The sequence below is a fragment of the Misgurnus anguillicaudatus genome, chromosome 8 (assembly GCF_027580225.2).
Source record: "Misgurnus anguillicaudatus chromosome 8, ASM2758022v2, whole genome shotgun sequence".
NCBI lineage: Eukaryota > Metazoa > Chordata > Actinopteri > Cypriniformes > Cobitidae > Misgurnus > Misgurnus anguillicaudatus.
This window is the reverse complement of record NC_073344.2, coordinates 16,175,482-16,191,438: the sequence shown is the minus strand read 5'-3', so window position 1 is coordinate 16,191,438 and position 15,957 is coordinate 16,175,482. Positions and strand designations below refer to the sequence as shown.

At 40.4% G+C, this 15,957-nt stretch overlaps 1 protein-coding gene across 1 annotated transcript in view; it reads left to right on the top strand.

Annotated features, from left to right (window-relative positions):
* Window positions 1–15,957, top strand: part of frmd4ba (FERM domain containing 4Ba) — a 49,883-nt gene that overhangs the window by 22,308 nt on the left and 11,618 nt on the right. The window contains exons 9-11 of the mRNA XM_073870402.1: window positions 7,432–7,497; window positions 7,943–8,000; window positions 8,318–8,404. Of these exons, the coding sequence (XP_073726503.1) occupies window positions 7,432–7,497; window positions 7,943–8,000; window positions 8,318–8,404 (211 nt within the window). The remainder of the gene's footprint in view (window positions 1–7,431; window positions 7,498–7,942; window positions 8,001–8,317; window positions 8,405–15,957) is intronic.

Sequence of the window (15,957 nt, the reverse complement as noted above, 5' to 3'; positions counted from 1 at the left end):
CAGCACAGTGTCATAGAGACATGGGGGTTGGCTCATTTTACTCAGGCATCCAATCAGTCTCTCATGATCCTTAAAGACTTACTAAGCCACGCCCCTAGCAACCACTTTTGAGCACCCTAGCAACATAAAATTCAAACAGTTATATCTCGGCATCAGAACATCGTAGAGACACGGGGGTTGGACCGTTTTACTTGTGACTAGGGGTGTAACAATTGGGCACATCATTGGCCACTCCCAAGCCACGCCCCTAGCAACCAAATTTGAGCACCCTAGCAACAGAGTAAACAAAGCCTTATATCTTTGCATCAGAACATCGTAGAGACACGGGGGTTGGACCGTTTGACTCGTGACTCGGAGGGTAATCAGTAGTGGTGGCCAATTTTTCCCCTAGCAACCAAATACAGTACCCTAGCAACAGAGTAAACAAAGCCTTATATCTCCGCATCAGAACATCGTAGAGACACGGGGGTTGGACCGTTTGACTCGTGACTCGGAGGGTAATCACTAGTGGTGGCCATTTTTTCCCCTAGCAACCAAATACAGTACCCTAGCAACAGAGTAAACAAAGCCTTATATCTCCGCATCAGAACATCGTAGAGACACGGGGGTTGGGCCGTTTGACTCGTGACTCGGAGGGTAATCACTAGTGGATGCCATTTTTTTCCCTAGCAACCAAATACAGTACCCTAGCAACAGAGTAAACAAAGCCTTATATCTCCGCATCAGAACATCGTAGAGACACGGGGTTTGGACCGCTTGACTCATGACTTGGAGGGTAATCACTAGTGGATGCCAATTTTTTCCCTAGCAACCAAATACAGTACCCTAGCAACAGAGTAACCAAAGCCTTATATCTTTGCATCAGAACATCGTAGAGACACGGGGGTTGGACCGTTTCACTCGTGACTTGGAGGGTCATCCCGAGGGGATGCCATTTTTTCCCTAGCACCCAAATACAGTACCCTAGCAACAGCGTAAACCAAGCCGTATATGTCCGCATCAGAACATTGTACAGACATGGGGGTTGGACCGTTTGACTCGTGACTCGGAGGGTAATCACTAGTGGATGCCAATTTTTTCCCTAGCAACCAAATACAGTACCCTAGCAACAGAGTAAACAAAGCCTTATATCTTTGCATCAGAACATCGTAGAGACACGGGGTTTGGACCGCTTGACTCGTGACTCGGAGGGTAATCACTAGTGGATGCCATTTTTTCCCCTAGCAACCAAATACAGTACCCTAGCAACAGAGTAAACAAAGCCTTATATCTCTGCATCAGAACATCGTAGAGACACGGGGATTGAACCGTTTGACACATGACTCGGAGGGTAATCACTAGTGGTTGCCATTTTTTTCCCTAGCAACCAAATACAGTACCCTAGCAACAGAGTAAACAAAGCCTTATATCTCCGCATGAGAACATTGTAGAGACACGGGGGTTGGACCGTTTGACTCGTGAATCAGAGGGTTATCACTAGTGGATGCCATTTTTTTCCCTAGCAACCAAATACAGTACCCTAGCAACAGAGTAAACAAAGCCTTATATCTCCGCATCAGAACATCGTAGAGACACAGGGGTTGGACCGCTTGACTCATGACTTGGAGGGTAATCACTAGTGGATGCCAATTTTTTCCCTAGCAACCAAATACAGTACCCTAGCAACAGAGTAAACAAAGCCTTATATCTTTGCATCAGAACATCGTAGAGACACGGGGGTTGGACCGTTTGACTCGTGACTCGGAGGGTAATCACTAGTGGATGCCATTTTTTTCCTAGCAACCAAATACAGTACCCTAGCAACAGAGTAAACAAAGCCTTATATCTCCGCATCAGAACATTGTACAGACATGGGGGTTGGACCGTTTGACTCGTGACTCGGAGGGTAATCACTAGTGGATGCCAATTTTTTCCCTAGCAACCAAATACAGTACCCTAGCAACAGAGTAAACAAAGCCTTATATCTTTGCATCAGAACATCATAGAGACACGGGGTTTGGACCGTTTGACTCGTGACTCGGAGGGTAATCACTAGTGGATGCCATTTTTTCCCCTAGCAACCAAATACAGTACCCTAGCAACAGAGTAAACAAAGCCTTATATCTCTGCATCAGAACATCGTAGAGACACGGGGATTGAACCGTTTGACTCGTGACTCGGAGGGTAATCACTAGTGGATGCCATTTTTTTCCCTAGCAACCAAATACAGTACCCTAGCAACAGAGTAAACAAAGCCTTACATCTCCGCATCAGAACATTGTACAGACATGGGGGTTGGACCGTTTGACTCGTGACTCTGAGGGTAATCACTAGTGGATGGCAATTTTTTCCCTAGCAACCAAATACAGTACCTTAGCAACCGGATAAACATAGCCTTATATCTCCGCATCAGAACATCGTAGAGACACGGGAGTTGGATCGTTTTACTTTTGGCTTGGAGTATAATCATATATGTTACCCAGAATTTTGCCACGGCAAGCACCACTCACATTTTCTTCAGGAAATGTACCTATCTAGTTATTATATCTTATTATTCTTATGTCTGCACACTTTTTCGGCGCGTAACTCGTCCCGCACGGTTTGCCGTAGTCTCATGAAGGAGGGCTCAAATCGACCGGTATATTGAAGAGATGGTGGCTATGACTTTTATAAGGGATCGGGTGCAGGATTTCTGAAAGGGGGGCGAAAAACCACCCGAAAAATCCCATTGACTTAACATTGCGCCCAACTTTGACGAGTCATAGCTCCGCTCGAGGATTTTATAGAAACATGTGGGTTACAACATTTGAAGAGGGTGGTAGGCTCTGTAAGAACATGGATAACAATGGGGTGTAAGTTGTACCCCTGGGGTGTAAGAGGTGCCCAAAAATGCCCAATGAAAAGTCAATGGGGCAAAATCCCATAGACTTACCATTGCAAAAATTTTGACGGGTCATAGGTCCGAGTGAGGATTTTGTAGAAACATGTGGGTTACTAAATTTAAAGAGGGTGGTAGGCTATGTAAGAACGTACATGACATTGGGGTTTAAGTTGTACCCCTGGGGTGTAAGAGGCACCCGAAAATTCCCATTGAGGAAACATGCCCATATAAGGGAATAAAACAGTTCCAGATGGGATATCTTTGCTTTACAGTGTCGTAGAGATAAGTGGGTGGGCTCATTTCACTCAGGCATCCAATCAGTCTCTCAGGATCATCCCAGAGCTATTAAGCCACGCCCCTAGCAACCACTTTTGGACACCCTAGCAACATCTTCCATAGACTGCCATTATAAAATGCCCAGATGGATATCTTTGCAACACAGTGTCATAGAGACATGGGGGTGGGCTCATTTTACTCAGGCATCCAATCAGTCTCTCAGGATCCTTACATAGGTATTAAGCCACGCCCCTAGCAACCACTTTTGAGAACCCTAGCAACATAAAATTCAAACAGTTATATCTCGGCATCCGAACATCGTAGAGACACAGGGGTTGGACCATTTGACTCGTGACTCAGAGTGTAATCATTATGGGATGCCAATTTTTTCCCTAGCAACCAAATACAGTACCCTAGCAACAGAGTAAACAAAGCCTTATATCTCCCCATCAGAACATCGTAGAGACACGGGGGTTGGACCGATTGACTTGTGACTCGGAGTGTAATCATTATGGGATGCCAATTTTTTCCCTAGCAACCAAATACATTACCCTAGCAACAGAGTAAACAAAGCCTTATATCTCCGCATCAGAACATCGTAGAGACACGGGGGTTGGACCGTTTGACTCGTGACTCACTGTGTAATCACTATGGGATGCCAAATTTTTCCCTAGCAACCAAATACAGTACCCTAGCAACAGAGTAAACAAAGCCTTATATCTCCGCATCAGAACATCGTAGAGAAACGGGGGTTGGACCGTTTGACTCGTGACTCACAGTGTAATCATTATGGGATGCCAATTTTTTCCCTAGCAACCAAATACAGTACCCTAGCAACAGAGTAAACAAAGCCTTATATCTCCGCATCAGAACATCATAGAGACACGGGGGTTGGACCGTATGACTAATGACTCGGAGTGTAATCATTATGGGATGCCAATTTTTTCCCTAGCAACCAAATACAGTACCCTAGCAACAGAGTAAACAAAGCCTTATATCTCCGCATCAGAACGTCGTAGAGACACGGGGGTTGGACCGTATGACTAATGACTCGGCGTGTAATCATTATGGGATGCCAATTTTTTCCCTAGCAACCAAATACAGTACCCTAGCAACAGAGTAAACAAAGCCTTATATCTCGGCATCAGAACATTGTAGAGACACAGGGTTTGGACCGTTTGACACGTGACTCGGCGTGTAATCATTATGGGATGCCAATTTTTTCCCTAGCAACCAAATACAGTACCCTAGCAACAGAGTAAACAAAGCCTTATATCTCCGCATCAGAACATCGTAGAGACACGGGGGTTGGACCGTTTGACTCGTGACTCGGAGTGTAATCATTATGGGATGCCAATTTTTTCCCTAGCAACCAAATACAGTACCCTAGCAACAGAGTAAACAAAGCCTTATATCTCCGCATCAGAACATCGTAGAGACACGGGGGTTGGACCGTTTGACTCGTGACTCGGAGTGTAATCATTATGGGATGCCAATTTTTTCCCTAGCAACCAAATACAGTACCCTAGCAACAGAGTAAACAAAGCCTTATATCTCCGCATCAGAACATCGTAGAGACACGGGGGTTGGACCGTTTGACTCGTGACTCAGAGTGTGATCATTATGGGATGCCAATTTTTTCCCTAGCAACCAAATACTGTACCCTAGCAACAGAGTAAACAAAGCCTTATATCTCCGCATCAGAACATCGTAGAGACATGGGGGTTGGATCGTTTTACTTGTAACTGGAAGTATAATCATATACTGTCCCCAGAAATTTGCCACGGCAAGCACCACTTCACATTTTCTTCAGGAAATGTACCTATCTAGTTATTATTATTCTTCTGTTCACACTTTTTTCTAACAGTAACTCCTCCTAGAGCTTTCAAGCTACACCCACAAAACTTTACAAAACTTTTAAGACTGGTACGTAGATTTATGCTATATCTTTTCTAACTGATGGGACCTACCGAATTCCTAAACCGGGCGCTCAAACACCCCAAATTTTCCATTGACTTAGCATTACGACCAACTTTGACGGGTCATAGCTGCAAGCGAGGAATTTGTAGAAACTTGTGGGTTACCACATTTGAAGAGGCTGGCAGGCTCTGTAAGAACATACATCATATTGGGATGTAAGTTTCACCCCTGGGGTGTAAGAGGCACCCAAATTTCCCCATTGACTTATAATGGGGCAGGGAACATGCCCATATAAGGGAATAAAAGCGTCCCAGATGGAATATCTTCACTTTAGAGTGTCGTAGAGACATGGGGGTGGGCTCATTTTACTCAGGCATCCAATCAGTCTCTCAGGATCGTCCCATAGCTATTAAGCCACGCCCCTAGCAACCATTTTTGGGCACCCTAGCAACATCTTCCATAGACTGCCATTATAAAATGCCCAGATGGATATCATTGCAGCAGAGTGTCACAGAGACATGGGGGTGGGCTCATTTTACTCAGGCATCCAGTCAGTCTCTGAGGATTCTTTTGAGGTATTAAGCCACGCCCCTAGCAACCAAATATGAGCACCCTAGCAACATAATAAACAAAGCCTTATATCTCTGTATCCGAACATCATAGAGGCATGGGGGTTGGATCTTTTGGTCATGTTAGCCTTATGCTAGCTTCATGCTAAGTCATACTAGCTTCATGCTAGTTTCATGCTAGCTTTTATGCTAATTTCATAACAAATCTTGCTAACTTCATGCTAAATCATGCTAACTTCATGCTAGCTTCATGCTAATTCATGTTAGCATCATGCTAGCTTCATGCTAATTCATGTTAGCATTATGCTAACTTGCTAATTCATGTTAGCATCATGCTAGCTTCATGTTAATTAATGTTAGCTTCATGCTAGCTTCATGCTAATTCATGTTGGCATCATGCTAGCTTCATGCTAATTCGTGTTAGCATCATGCTAGCTTCATGCTAATTCGTGTTAGCATCATGCTAGCTTCATGCTAATTCGTGTTAGCATCATGCTAGCTTCATGCTAATTCGTGTTAGCTTCATGCTAATTCGTGTTAACATCATGCTAGCTTCATGCTAATTCGTGTTAACATCATGCTAGCTTCATGCTAATTCGTGTTAGCTTCATGCTAGCTTCATGCTAATTCGTGTTAGCTTCATGCTAGCTTCATGCTAATTCGTGTTAGCTTCATGCTAGCTTCATGCTAATTCGTGTTAGCATCATGCTAGCTTCATGCTAATTTGTGTTAACATCATGCTAGCTTCATGCTAATTCATGTTAGCATCATGCTAGCTTCATGCTATCATGTTAGCTTCATGCTAATTCATGTTAGCATCATGCTAGCTTCATGCTAATTCATGTTAGCATCATGCTAACTTCATGCTAATTCATGTTAGCATCATGTTAGCTTCATGCTAATTCATGTTAGCTTCATGCTAATTCTTATAAGCATCATGCTAGCTTCATGCTACTTCATGTTAGCATCATGCTAACTCATGCGAATTCATGTTAACATCATGTTAGCTTCATGCTAATTCATGTTAGCATCATGCCAACTTCATGTTAAATCATGTTAACATGCTAACTTTTTGTTAAATCATGTTTATGGAAAGTTAGACTACTAAACTAAACTTGTTTTAAGTTTCTCTCAAACGGTTTTAAACTTTTAGGCCAGGCTTTGTCAAGCCAACATAAAGTTTGTCTTCAAACTTTTCTATCTAGTTAACATTCTTGTTAATGTAACCTGCCCTGTGGCTTCTTTAACCCCAGACATTTAGATGTCAATGTCTACCACCTTAAAAGGGTTTGATGTGGCACCTTTAATCAATGTGTATTCAGTGTGAAGAGCAGACAGATTGAAATCACTGAACAGCGTTCATTCATGTGTGTGTGTATATGAGTATGCAGCGAAACAGCTGTGCGTCAGCGCAAGTGTGTGAGAGACAGCTGTGCGAGTGACTGCAGACGCAGCTGTGTATGTGCTAAAACAAAATTGCATGTATTATATTGCATGTATTTTATGCAATATTCATGATTAGCATTTCTTTCATTTTGTGTATTTGTGAATTTTAATAAATGCTTAAATGTGTTTGTGAAACTGATTTATTAGGATAACTGCTCCAAATAGTGCATTTGTGATTCACAAGGCAGCCAGACAGATGGCATTTCACACATGGGTGCACCTGGCATATTATCCGACCAGTTAATAGTTCGTCTAGCCACGTCATTTCAATGGCACATTCACGTGTAGGTCTTGTGTACAGTCACTGTTTATTTCGCTTGTGTGGGTAGTAACAATTTTTGTTTCTATCTTTACCTCTAGTGAAGATAAAGTAATCCAGCATTACAAAAAACTAAAAGGGATCAGTCGTGGACAGGCTATTATACGGTAAGCACACTAATCATTTATATACTTCATATATATATAGGAAAGCAAACTGTGTAGAGAAACATAACAGCAGAAACTACGTGTCTGAGCTTGTTTTTCATCTGATAACTATGCAGTTTGTTTATGGATAGGCGAAACTGTAATTAATTAAACCACATTACTTAAAGTGACGGCTTTCACCAGCCTAACCTTACTGCCCCAGTTTATTGTTGGCTCACTGGGATGAGACAAGGTCAATTCTGTCAACTTGATTTGGGTCCCTCTATTGATATATTGACCCCGTCCATCACTGTGAAAGCACAAAGAAAAATCGATTGTAACATCAGTGTCGCATTAAGAGATGACTAACTATGTTTAACGGTTCCCCAATCTTGTTGTTTTTGTCTGAAACGCTGATTTTTTCAACATTCTGTGTTATTTAATGTACTGTAACATTTATCAACAGGTACCTCACCTTGGTTGAATCCTTACCTGCGTATGGAGTTCATTACTACGAAGTGAAGGTGTGTGTTTTTTTTCTTTTGTATTTTAGGAAAGTAAAGATTTTTTAAACTTGTAAGGCAGTAAACAGATAATATAATTTAAGGCTGCCCTAAATAATAGGTTCGCAAGTTGATGTATAGTTGATGAGGTAATTAACAGGAGTAAAATGTGTGTGGTGTCATTATAATTGTGCTTAGCTAGCTCACTAAAAATGTCTGTGAAGATCAAACAGGTTGTACCTATTTGATCTTTTTATTTTACTACTGTTGTGAGACAAAAGTGGCAATTACCCCGCAATTACTTTTCTTTTCAAAGAAGTCCCTTCTTTTTTTTGCAGGATAAGCAAGGCTTGCCGTGGTGGTTGGGTATTAGCTACAAAGGCATCGGCCAGTACGACCTGCAAGACAGACTCAAGCCACGCAAGGTTTGTTTTTTAGACTGTAAGAGACTTAAGAGCTTGCAGTTGTTATAGTGACACCTCTCCCGTTCATTCTGGGTTGGACATGCTTATCTGAAATGGTTAATAGTACAGTAATAGACTGATCATAGGTCTTGATACAAGGAAGATTTGTACCCACATCCTTATGTCAGAGATCCCACAGGCCCTTGAAATCGTTTGAAAGTTTGTGAATCTGGGGAAAAAATAAAAGGCCCTGGGAAGTTTTTGAAAATATACATGCATAGATACTAGGGATGTGCATCGATGCATCGCGCTCCCATTAAAAAGACCTGTCTAAAATCGATTTGTGAATCGTAAGGCTCCGATACAGTGTTTCATGCACAGCTTGTGCATGTACTACGGCTCCGTGATCAGTAGGAAGGCCTTATCAATCTAAAATCACTACAAGTTTGACTCGTTTATAACGTGCATTTAAAAAAGCAACACTCGTCAAACACAATCGTTTAAAATATTCTTTATTATCATGAAAATACCTGAAACAATCTGAAGAACAGCGATATAAATATCCCTTTAGACATATCCTGGAATAGTGTTTGGTATGCTACTTCTTCTGTGGCACAAATGGTGATTCTAAGCGAGAGCGCCCCCTGGGTTTGGGATATGGCTGCATTTCACCGTAATTCATTCAAATTCATTCATTGAGAAAACGCGCATTTGCCCGATTAATTGTCACAACCCTAATAGATACAGGTCATTGAAAGTGCTTGAATTTATTTTATTCAAGAAGTTTTCTGGAAAAAAATCTGTATTATTCCCTGTGTAGTGTAGGATGATAATATAAAAATTCTAGACTTTTTAAGCACATGTGCTAAACTGTTTGCTTTAAATGCTTATATCTTCTGTATGCGAATGTTGATTCATACCAAAATGCTTTTTTGCATAGTTTTGTTTGACACATGAAAACGTCTTGTGTTATGTATGTAGCTGTTGTTCCCTGAGAAGGGAACGAGACGTTGCGTCTCCCCTGCCATAGTTCATGCATCCCTGTAACGCCGTCTTTGGCAATATTTCAGATAGCGATATACTTCCTGGCGCCCGCATAACCCTGTCTTTGTCGTTAAGCCTCACCATTGGTTGAATTTGATATACACATTCAGACGCACTTACTCCTGGAGGCGTGAGTTCCCTTGAAAGGGAACTGTAACAATGTATTTTAAAAGGTAACACGATGTAACCTTGCTCTCACTTAACATGTGTCCCCACATTTAGTCCTTGAATTTGAGGGTATTGGACCTGGAAAGATCTTGAAAGGTCCTTGAATTTGAAGTTAACTAAGGTGTGGAAGTCTGTAATGTGCACAACCGCTGCCTTTTTGCATATTTATTAGTTTATCATTATTTTTAAGTTGTTATGCCACAGAAGATGTGATGCCACAAAACAAAAAAACAAAACAAGTGACAGACAAAAGGTCATTCTGCTCATCACTCATCGCAGGTTTATGTGAAAGACATAATGCTGAGTTGTTAAGTGTCACGAGCATGTGCACAAAGCGCTGAGCCGTAGCTTTGACGTCTGAGTCTGGTTAAGACGAATTAGTGCTGTTCAGAAAAGCAGATTATATCCTTAGTGAATCCTTTGTATCGTAAGCCAGCAAAATTTTGAAAAAATTGTAAGTAATGTCCCATTTTCTAGTCTCCTCCATATGACGGCTCTTTTATTGTAAAGAAATGCTATACTTTACTCCATCCTCACTCATTACAGTAGCTGTTAATTGGCATTCATTACTCCACTTCTCTGTAGGATGCAGCTGGGTGTGTATGTATGTTCAGCCCTTTGCTAAAGTGTGAATGGGCACGTCCCATTCTCTAACCGTGCTGCATGGCTGCTATGAACACAAGCCCCTCCCTATGCAGGGTGTAATTATGGATCTTCATGGGGAGCAGTGATGGTCGGTAGGGGTTGGGGCTGGAGCGTTGCCAGCAATGTGATGTCTGAAGGAGGATTGGCTCCTTTGGCGGTGCCCCAATCAGCTTTTCCACTAGCATAGCTAAGAAGACCATGGGAGGTTTTTCCTTTTGTTTGATATTTCAAGCAAGTACTACGTTAGTTTGATGCTACAGGGATGGTGTTGTAATACAAGGGTACTTAATTTATACCTTGTTACCCTTACAAAGATGTACTGTGGGATTAGGAATATGGTGCCGTAATTGTATTAGACGATAGTACCACGTTGCTTTGGTGTATGCCATAGTGCTGAAATAATTTTTTGTAAACATGGTAGAACCAAGTGACATTTTTGGCATTCTTGTGAGTAATGGTACTCCAAGCACTGCAAAAATTGCATAGTATTACCTTGCTACCATGTATAAAAGACCTTGTTAAAACCAGTTTTACTTATTGGGACTTTCTTGCTTGTGACAGTGCCCAAAGTAATTCAAAAGTAGCATGCCATGGTACCATGGTGAAAAGACCATGTAAGTACTATTGTTCCTATTGGGACTTTACTTGTAAGTGATCGTACCACAAATTATTTTAGAAAAGCATGTTATTAGCGTGGTACCATGTGTGACAGACCATGTTACTACCAATGTTACTTTTTAGGACATTATTTATAAGTGACTGTACTTTAAGTACTTTAAAAATAGCATGGTACTGCCATGGTACCATGTTTAAAACACTGTTACTTTTGGGATTTTCTTTTAAGTGAGAGTACTCCAAAATACTTCAGGAATAGCACAGTATTACCATGGTGCCATGTTTAAAAGATTGTATTGGTGACAGTACTCCAAAGTACTTGGAAAACAGCATTGTATTACCATGGTACTTGTCCTAACCCTACCATATTTAAAATCTATTTGGCTTTTTCCTTTTTTTTCCATTCCCTTTTGTGTCTGTTGTTCCTCTTCGTTCCACACATTTTTTTTAAGTACACTAGGCCATGTCAGACTGCAACCCATCATCTTGCCAGTATTGATTGTGTTTTCTGCCAGGGTGGGCAGTCTTTGTGTGCGTCCGCCCCTCAGTCTCCTTCCACCACACCGAGCTCATTATGCAAATCTGACCGTCATTGTGCATTTCTCTCAACCCAGACAATTGATCAAGCAATAAAACACAATTAGCTTAGCAGGGGGGCTATAGAGGAGAGCGAGGGGTCTCGCGGCTGTAACTCTTCCACAAGGAAGAGCTATTGGGGGTGTCTTCTAAATGAAAACTTTTCCCGTGCTCTGAAGAGATGTCCTGTAAAAGTGGTAAATGAAGTGCATTTCTTACCTTTTTTTAACTGTAGACTTATTCTTAAGTTTTGGTTTGCCTCTAATTGTATCTAATAAATATTATAATATTTTATATTACAAATAATATAAAAAATATTATATCTTGCGACTTAAACGTTAAAATTATTTCCAATAGAAACCATTACTGTCTACAGTCCTCTCTGAGCTGCTCCTGTATTTATGTAATTCAATGGATTATAGTCCGGAAAATACGGTAGTTTATTTCTGAAGCAAAATAAACAACAAGTAGATTACCTTAGTTCAAATTATAGCTAAAGTGTTTAAAAAACTACACTTAGCTAACGCTACTGTGTAAAATGTGTACTATATATTGTATACCACCTTAGCTACAGATAGGTTCCTTCACATAGCGGTAATCCATGATCGCCATCTTCCCTCGTCTTTAGGAAACCAAAACATTTGTTATTTTTGATGAGTTATTGTTTCATAGTTCAGTTAAGCAATAGTCGGATCATTAAACAAACAGAGACCAGAAGTAAAATTCCGCTTAGATGCGTAATCGCGTCACCGCACGTGCGTCCGATGAAACCATCTATATATAGGATTATATTATAAGAATTGTGACATTCCACAATGTACAGTAAATACCATTTACGCATTGCGGAAATCATAGTGCCCTATATATGCTACAAATATGAATGATACCTTGTTTTTAAAAGCCCCCAAAGTCCCTTGAAAGTTATCTAGAGTTGGCTTTATTTGACCTGGACCAGGAAGCACCACTCATAAAGTGCTTGAAACCACTAAAGACCTTAGTGAGTGTATAGCTGTTTTCCCAGCAACCACGCTGGCGTGGCAGCAAGTAATACACAGACAACCACCACTTGCTCAGTAACATTTTGGTTTGCAAATTAGTTGCTGTATTTTTTTTAAGCATAAATCATAGAAAAAACTGAGATTGTCCATTTCAGACAATCTTTGGTTCGACTTTCTTTATGTTTCCAATAATAAATGTTGTTTTGTTTTCTTCACCTTTTGAAGAATTTAGCTTGAAGTCTTTTTTAACAATATCTTGGTGCTTCTAATTTAGATGATTCAGTTTCGCTCTGTAGCTATTTTTACAGAAAAGCAGAATGCAGTTGTCAGTCACATTAGTTTAGTGTGACAGCCAATTTTTTTTACTAAACTTAAGTTTTTAAGACTCGCAGTCGCAGACAAATTTTGAGAGTTAAACCCCATTCACACAGACCTCTGGTCCCAGAAAATACCCGTAAAATTGCCAGACAAGCGTCTGTGTGAACAAAAACTCGTTCCTGTGTGAACAAAAACTATTGGGATCGTTGCCGGAAAGAGGACCTAGTAAGATACGCGGGTAACCCTCTGTGTGAACAAGAATGCCGTAAAGGGCGTGTCGAAGTGAGGACGCGCGCGTCATCATCACAACACAAGTTATGGTTCAGCTCCTTACAACGAGAGATAACATGCATATAAAAATTCACCACGAGAAATGTTGCAAACTAGATTGAAGCAGTTATCAGAAAATGATATATGAGACGCATAAACAATGACGCATGTGCCGTAGTAAGGACGCGCGTGTCATGGCAACATGAAGTTGGTTCAACTCTTTAACATGAAGGATTTACAACATTCACTACGAGAAATGTCAGCATACTAGACTGAAGCAGATATCAGGTAAGTTAGCTCGTTACTTACTGCGTTGAAACTGAGATCATTCAGCAGCATAAAAGAATATCGCGTCACGTGCTCATTTGAGCTATAATAAACGAAAATACCCGCATGTCATGCCAACGAGATATATTGTTCAGCTCCTCAAAATGCGGGTTTTAAATGCATATAAACAATCACGATGAGAAATGTCTGAAAACTGTATCAAAGCAGAAATCAGGGAGCTTGTCAAATATCCACTCTGAAGCTGAGATCATTCACCAGCATAGAACTGTGCATTCACGCGCTCCTTTATAATCTTATCATAAACAAAAATGCACGCGAGTTGTTTCTGGAGAGAGAAATAATATATAATATGCAAACTTCAGACGCTGCGTGGAAGAGAGGGCGGGACTTTCAACATGTCACGTGTCTTTCCGGGACCATCAGATGCCGTGTAATCTTGGCAGTGTGAACGAACAAAAACTCGAACTATTCCGGAAAAATCCAGGATGCATTTTACGTGTATTTTACGGAATTTCTGTGTGAAAAGGGCTTTAGTTTGGTAAACCTGCATTGTGTGAGCAGAACCCAGTCATGGTCATCTGTGACCCTTGACCACAAAACCAGTCATAAGTCGCAGGGGTATATTTGTAGCAATAGCCAACAATACATTGTATCGGTCAAAATGATATTTTTTATCCAAAAATCAATAGGATATTAAATAAAGATTAGGTTCCATGAAAATATTTATTACATTTCCTGCCGTAAATATATCAAAAATGTATTTATCATTAGTAATATATTTTGTTAAAGGAAAACACTACCGTTTTTCGGTATTTTACTATGTTCTCACCTCAACTAAGTGCTCTTCCGCCATACAATATAGTTCTAATTTTTTATCCACTTGAAAAAATTGCCACATTTCAATTTGTGCCACCATACTTGCTTGTGTAACTACTCATGTACCAGTCTTTAAATAGAGAAAACATGGAAGTGTTTGGTGGCTTCTAAATTAATCTCTGTTTGGATCCTGAAGGGGATCGCACACCGGCCGTGCAGCTCAGCGCCGCGTCGCGTCGCGCCTGGGAGAACTCGGAGGTATTGTAAACCGGAAGTGCACATTAAATAGCGCAAGCTTCGTCAGATAGCGTCTACTTAAAAATGTAAGATATACGTTAGCAGCCAATGTTAATCATTAATGATGTGGGACACATATGATGTTATTTAATGTTAAACTATGTGAGTGGCGCTCTGTGGCGCGACAGGGATTTGAACAACTTCCTGAGTCACAGCTGGGCGGCGCGGACAGGCGCCACCTGTCGGCGCCGGTGTGCGTACACTCATAGAAAACAATGTGTTACATTTTTTTAGAACGGCGCGGCGCTGAGCTGCGCGGCCGGTGTGCGATCCCCTTAAGGAATGAATGGGGCTAGGCTAAATGCTAACACATTCACGACGCGCTGTACAAAGAATAAAGTGCACGCATTAAAAAAAAAAATAGGTATGTATTAATTTGTCTAAGTTGAGGTAAGAACATAGTAAAATATTGAACAACTGTGGTGTTTTCCTTTAATGACTTTATTTGAACAACTTTAAAGATGATTTTCTTGCACCATCAGATTCCAGATTTTCAAATAGTTGCATCTCGGCCAAATCCTAACAAACCATACATCAATGGAGGCTTATTTATTCAGCTTTCAGATAATGTATAAATATTAATCTTAAAATAAATGAAACTTTATGACTAGTTTTGTGGTCCAGGGTCACTTTTTGTGTTTTTGTCACTCATCTGATAGCTCAAAAAACAAATTGTGCTAGCAACAGTTCATAGGTTCAAATGCCAAGATAAAGCTTGGACTGATTGAATTCCTACTCTTTATCTCCACATGATAAAATTAATTAAAATGGCATTCGTTAAAATTATTGCCGAAAAATGACTATATCTATATGTTTATGTATATGTATATGTATATATGTATATATATTCCTGAATATAAATTTCCTTGACTGGTTTATTTGTTCATGCACTTAGTAATTAGTAATTAATGAGTGTGTGAACACGGCCCATACGCTTTAAATTTTTAGTCACACATCTCGTTTGAGGGTGTGTCTGTGTTCACGACATATTTCTGCAGTGCTTCATCATCATCCCAGTGACATAAAAGGATTTAAGGTGTGTATGATTATAAAATACTACTTCCACACATGCAGGTTGTGCATGTGCTGATTTTTCGGTGTGTTAACCGCACGGGTATCGATACTGGTGCTAAAAATCTTTTATGATGATTAATTTGTGTTTCTGATGTTTCAATTACACAAGCATCAGAGCTTTCAAATCCATGTTGTGGAGGTTCACTATTTGCCACTCCAATATATATATTTTTTATTCATCAATTTGAAATGTATTTATTTATTGTACTGCATTTATTTGGTGCTTCTGAGGCATGTCTGTCTTTATCAGACACAGACTTTGTTAAAGAGGTGTTAAATATGGTTCCCATTGTCTCCCCATTTGCACTTGCTACATTTTCTTATCTAGCTATCTGTTATTTAATTGGCTAAAAGAATTACGCTGAAATAGCTCGTCTCGGCTTTATAGACGACTTCTGTTATTGTATTGTTTGACAGTACTTTATCTCAAATTAAACTTTATCTCTGATTTTGCATTTCAGTGTC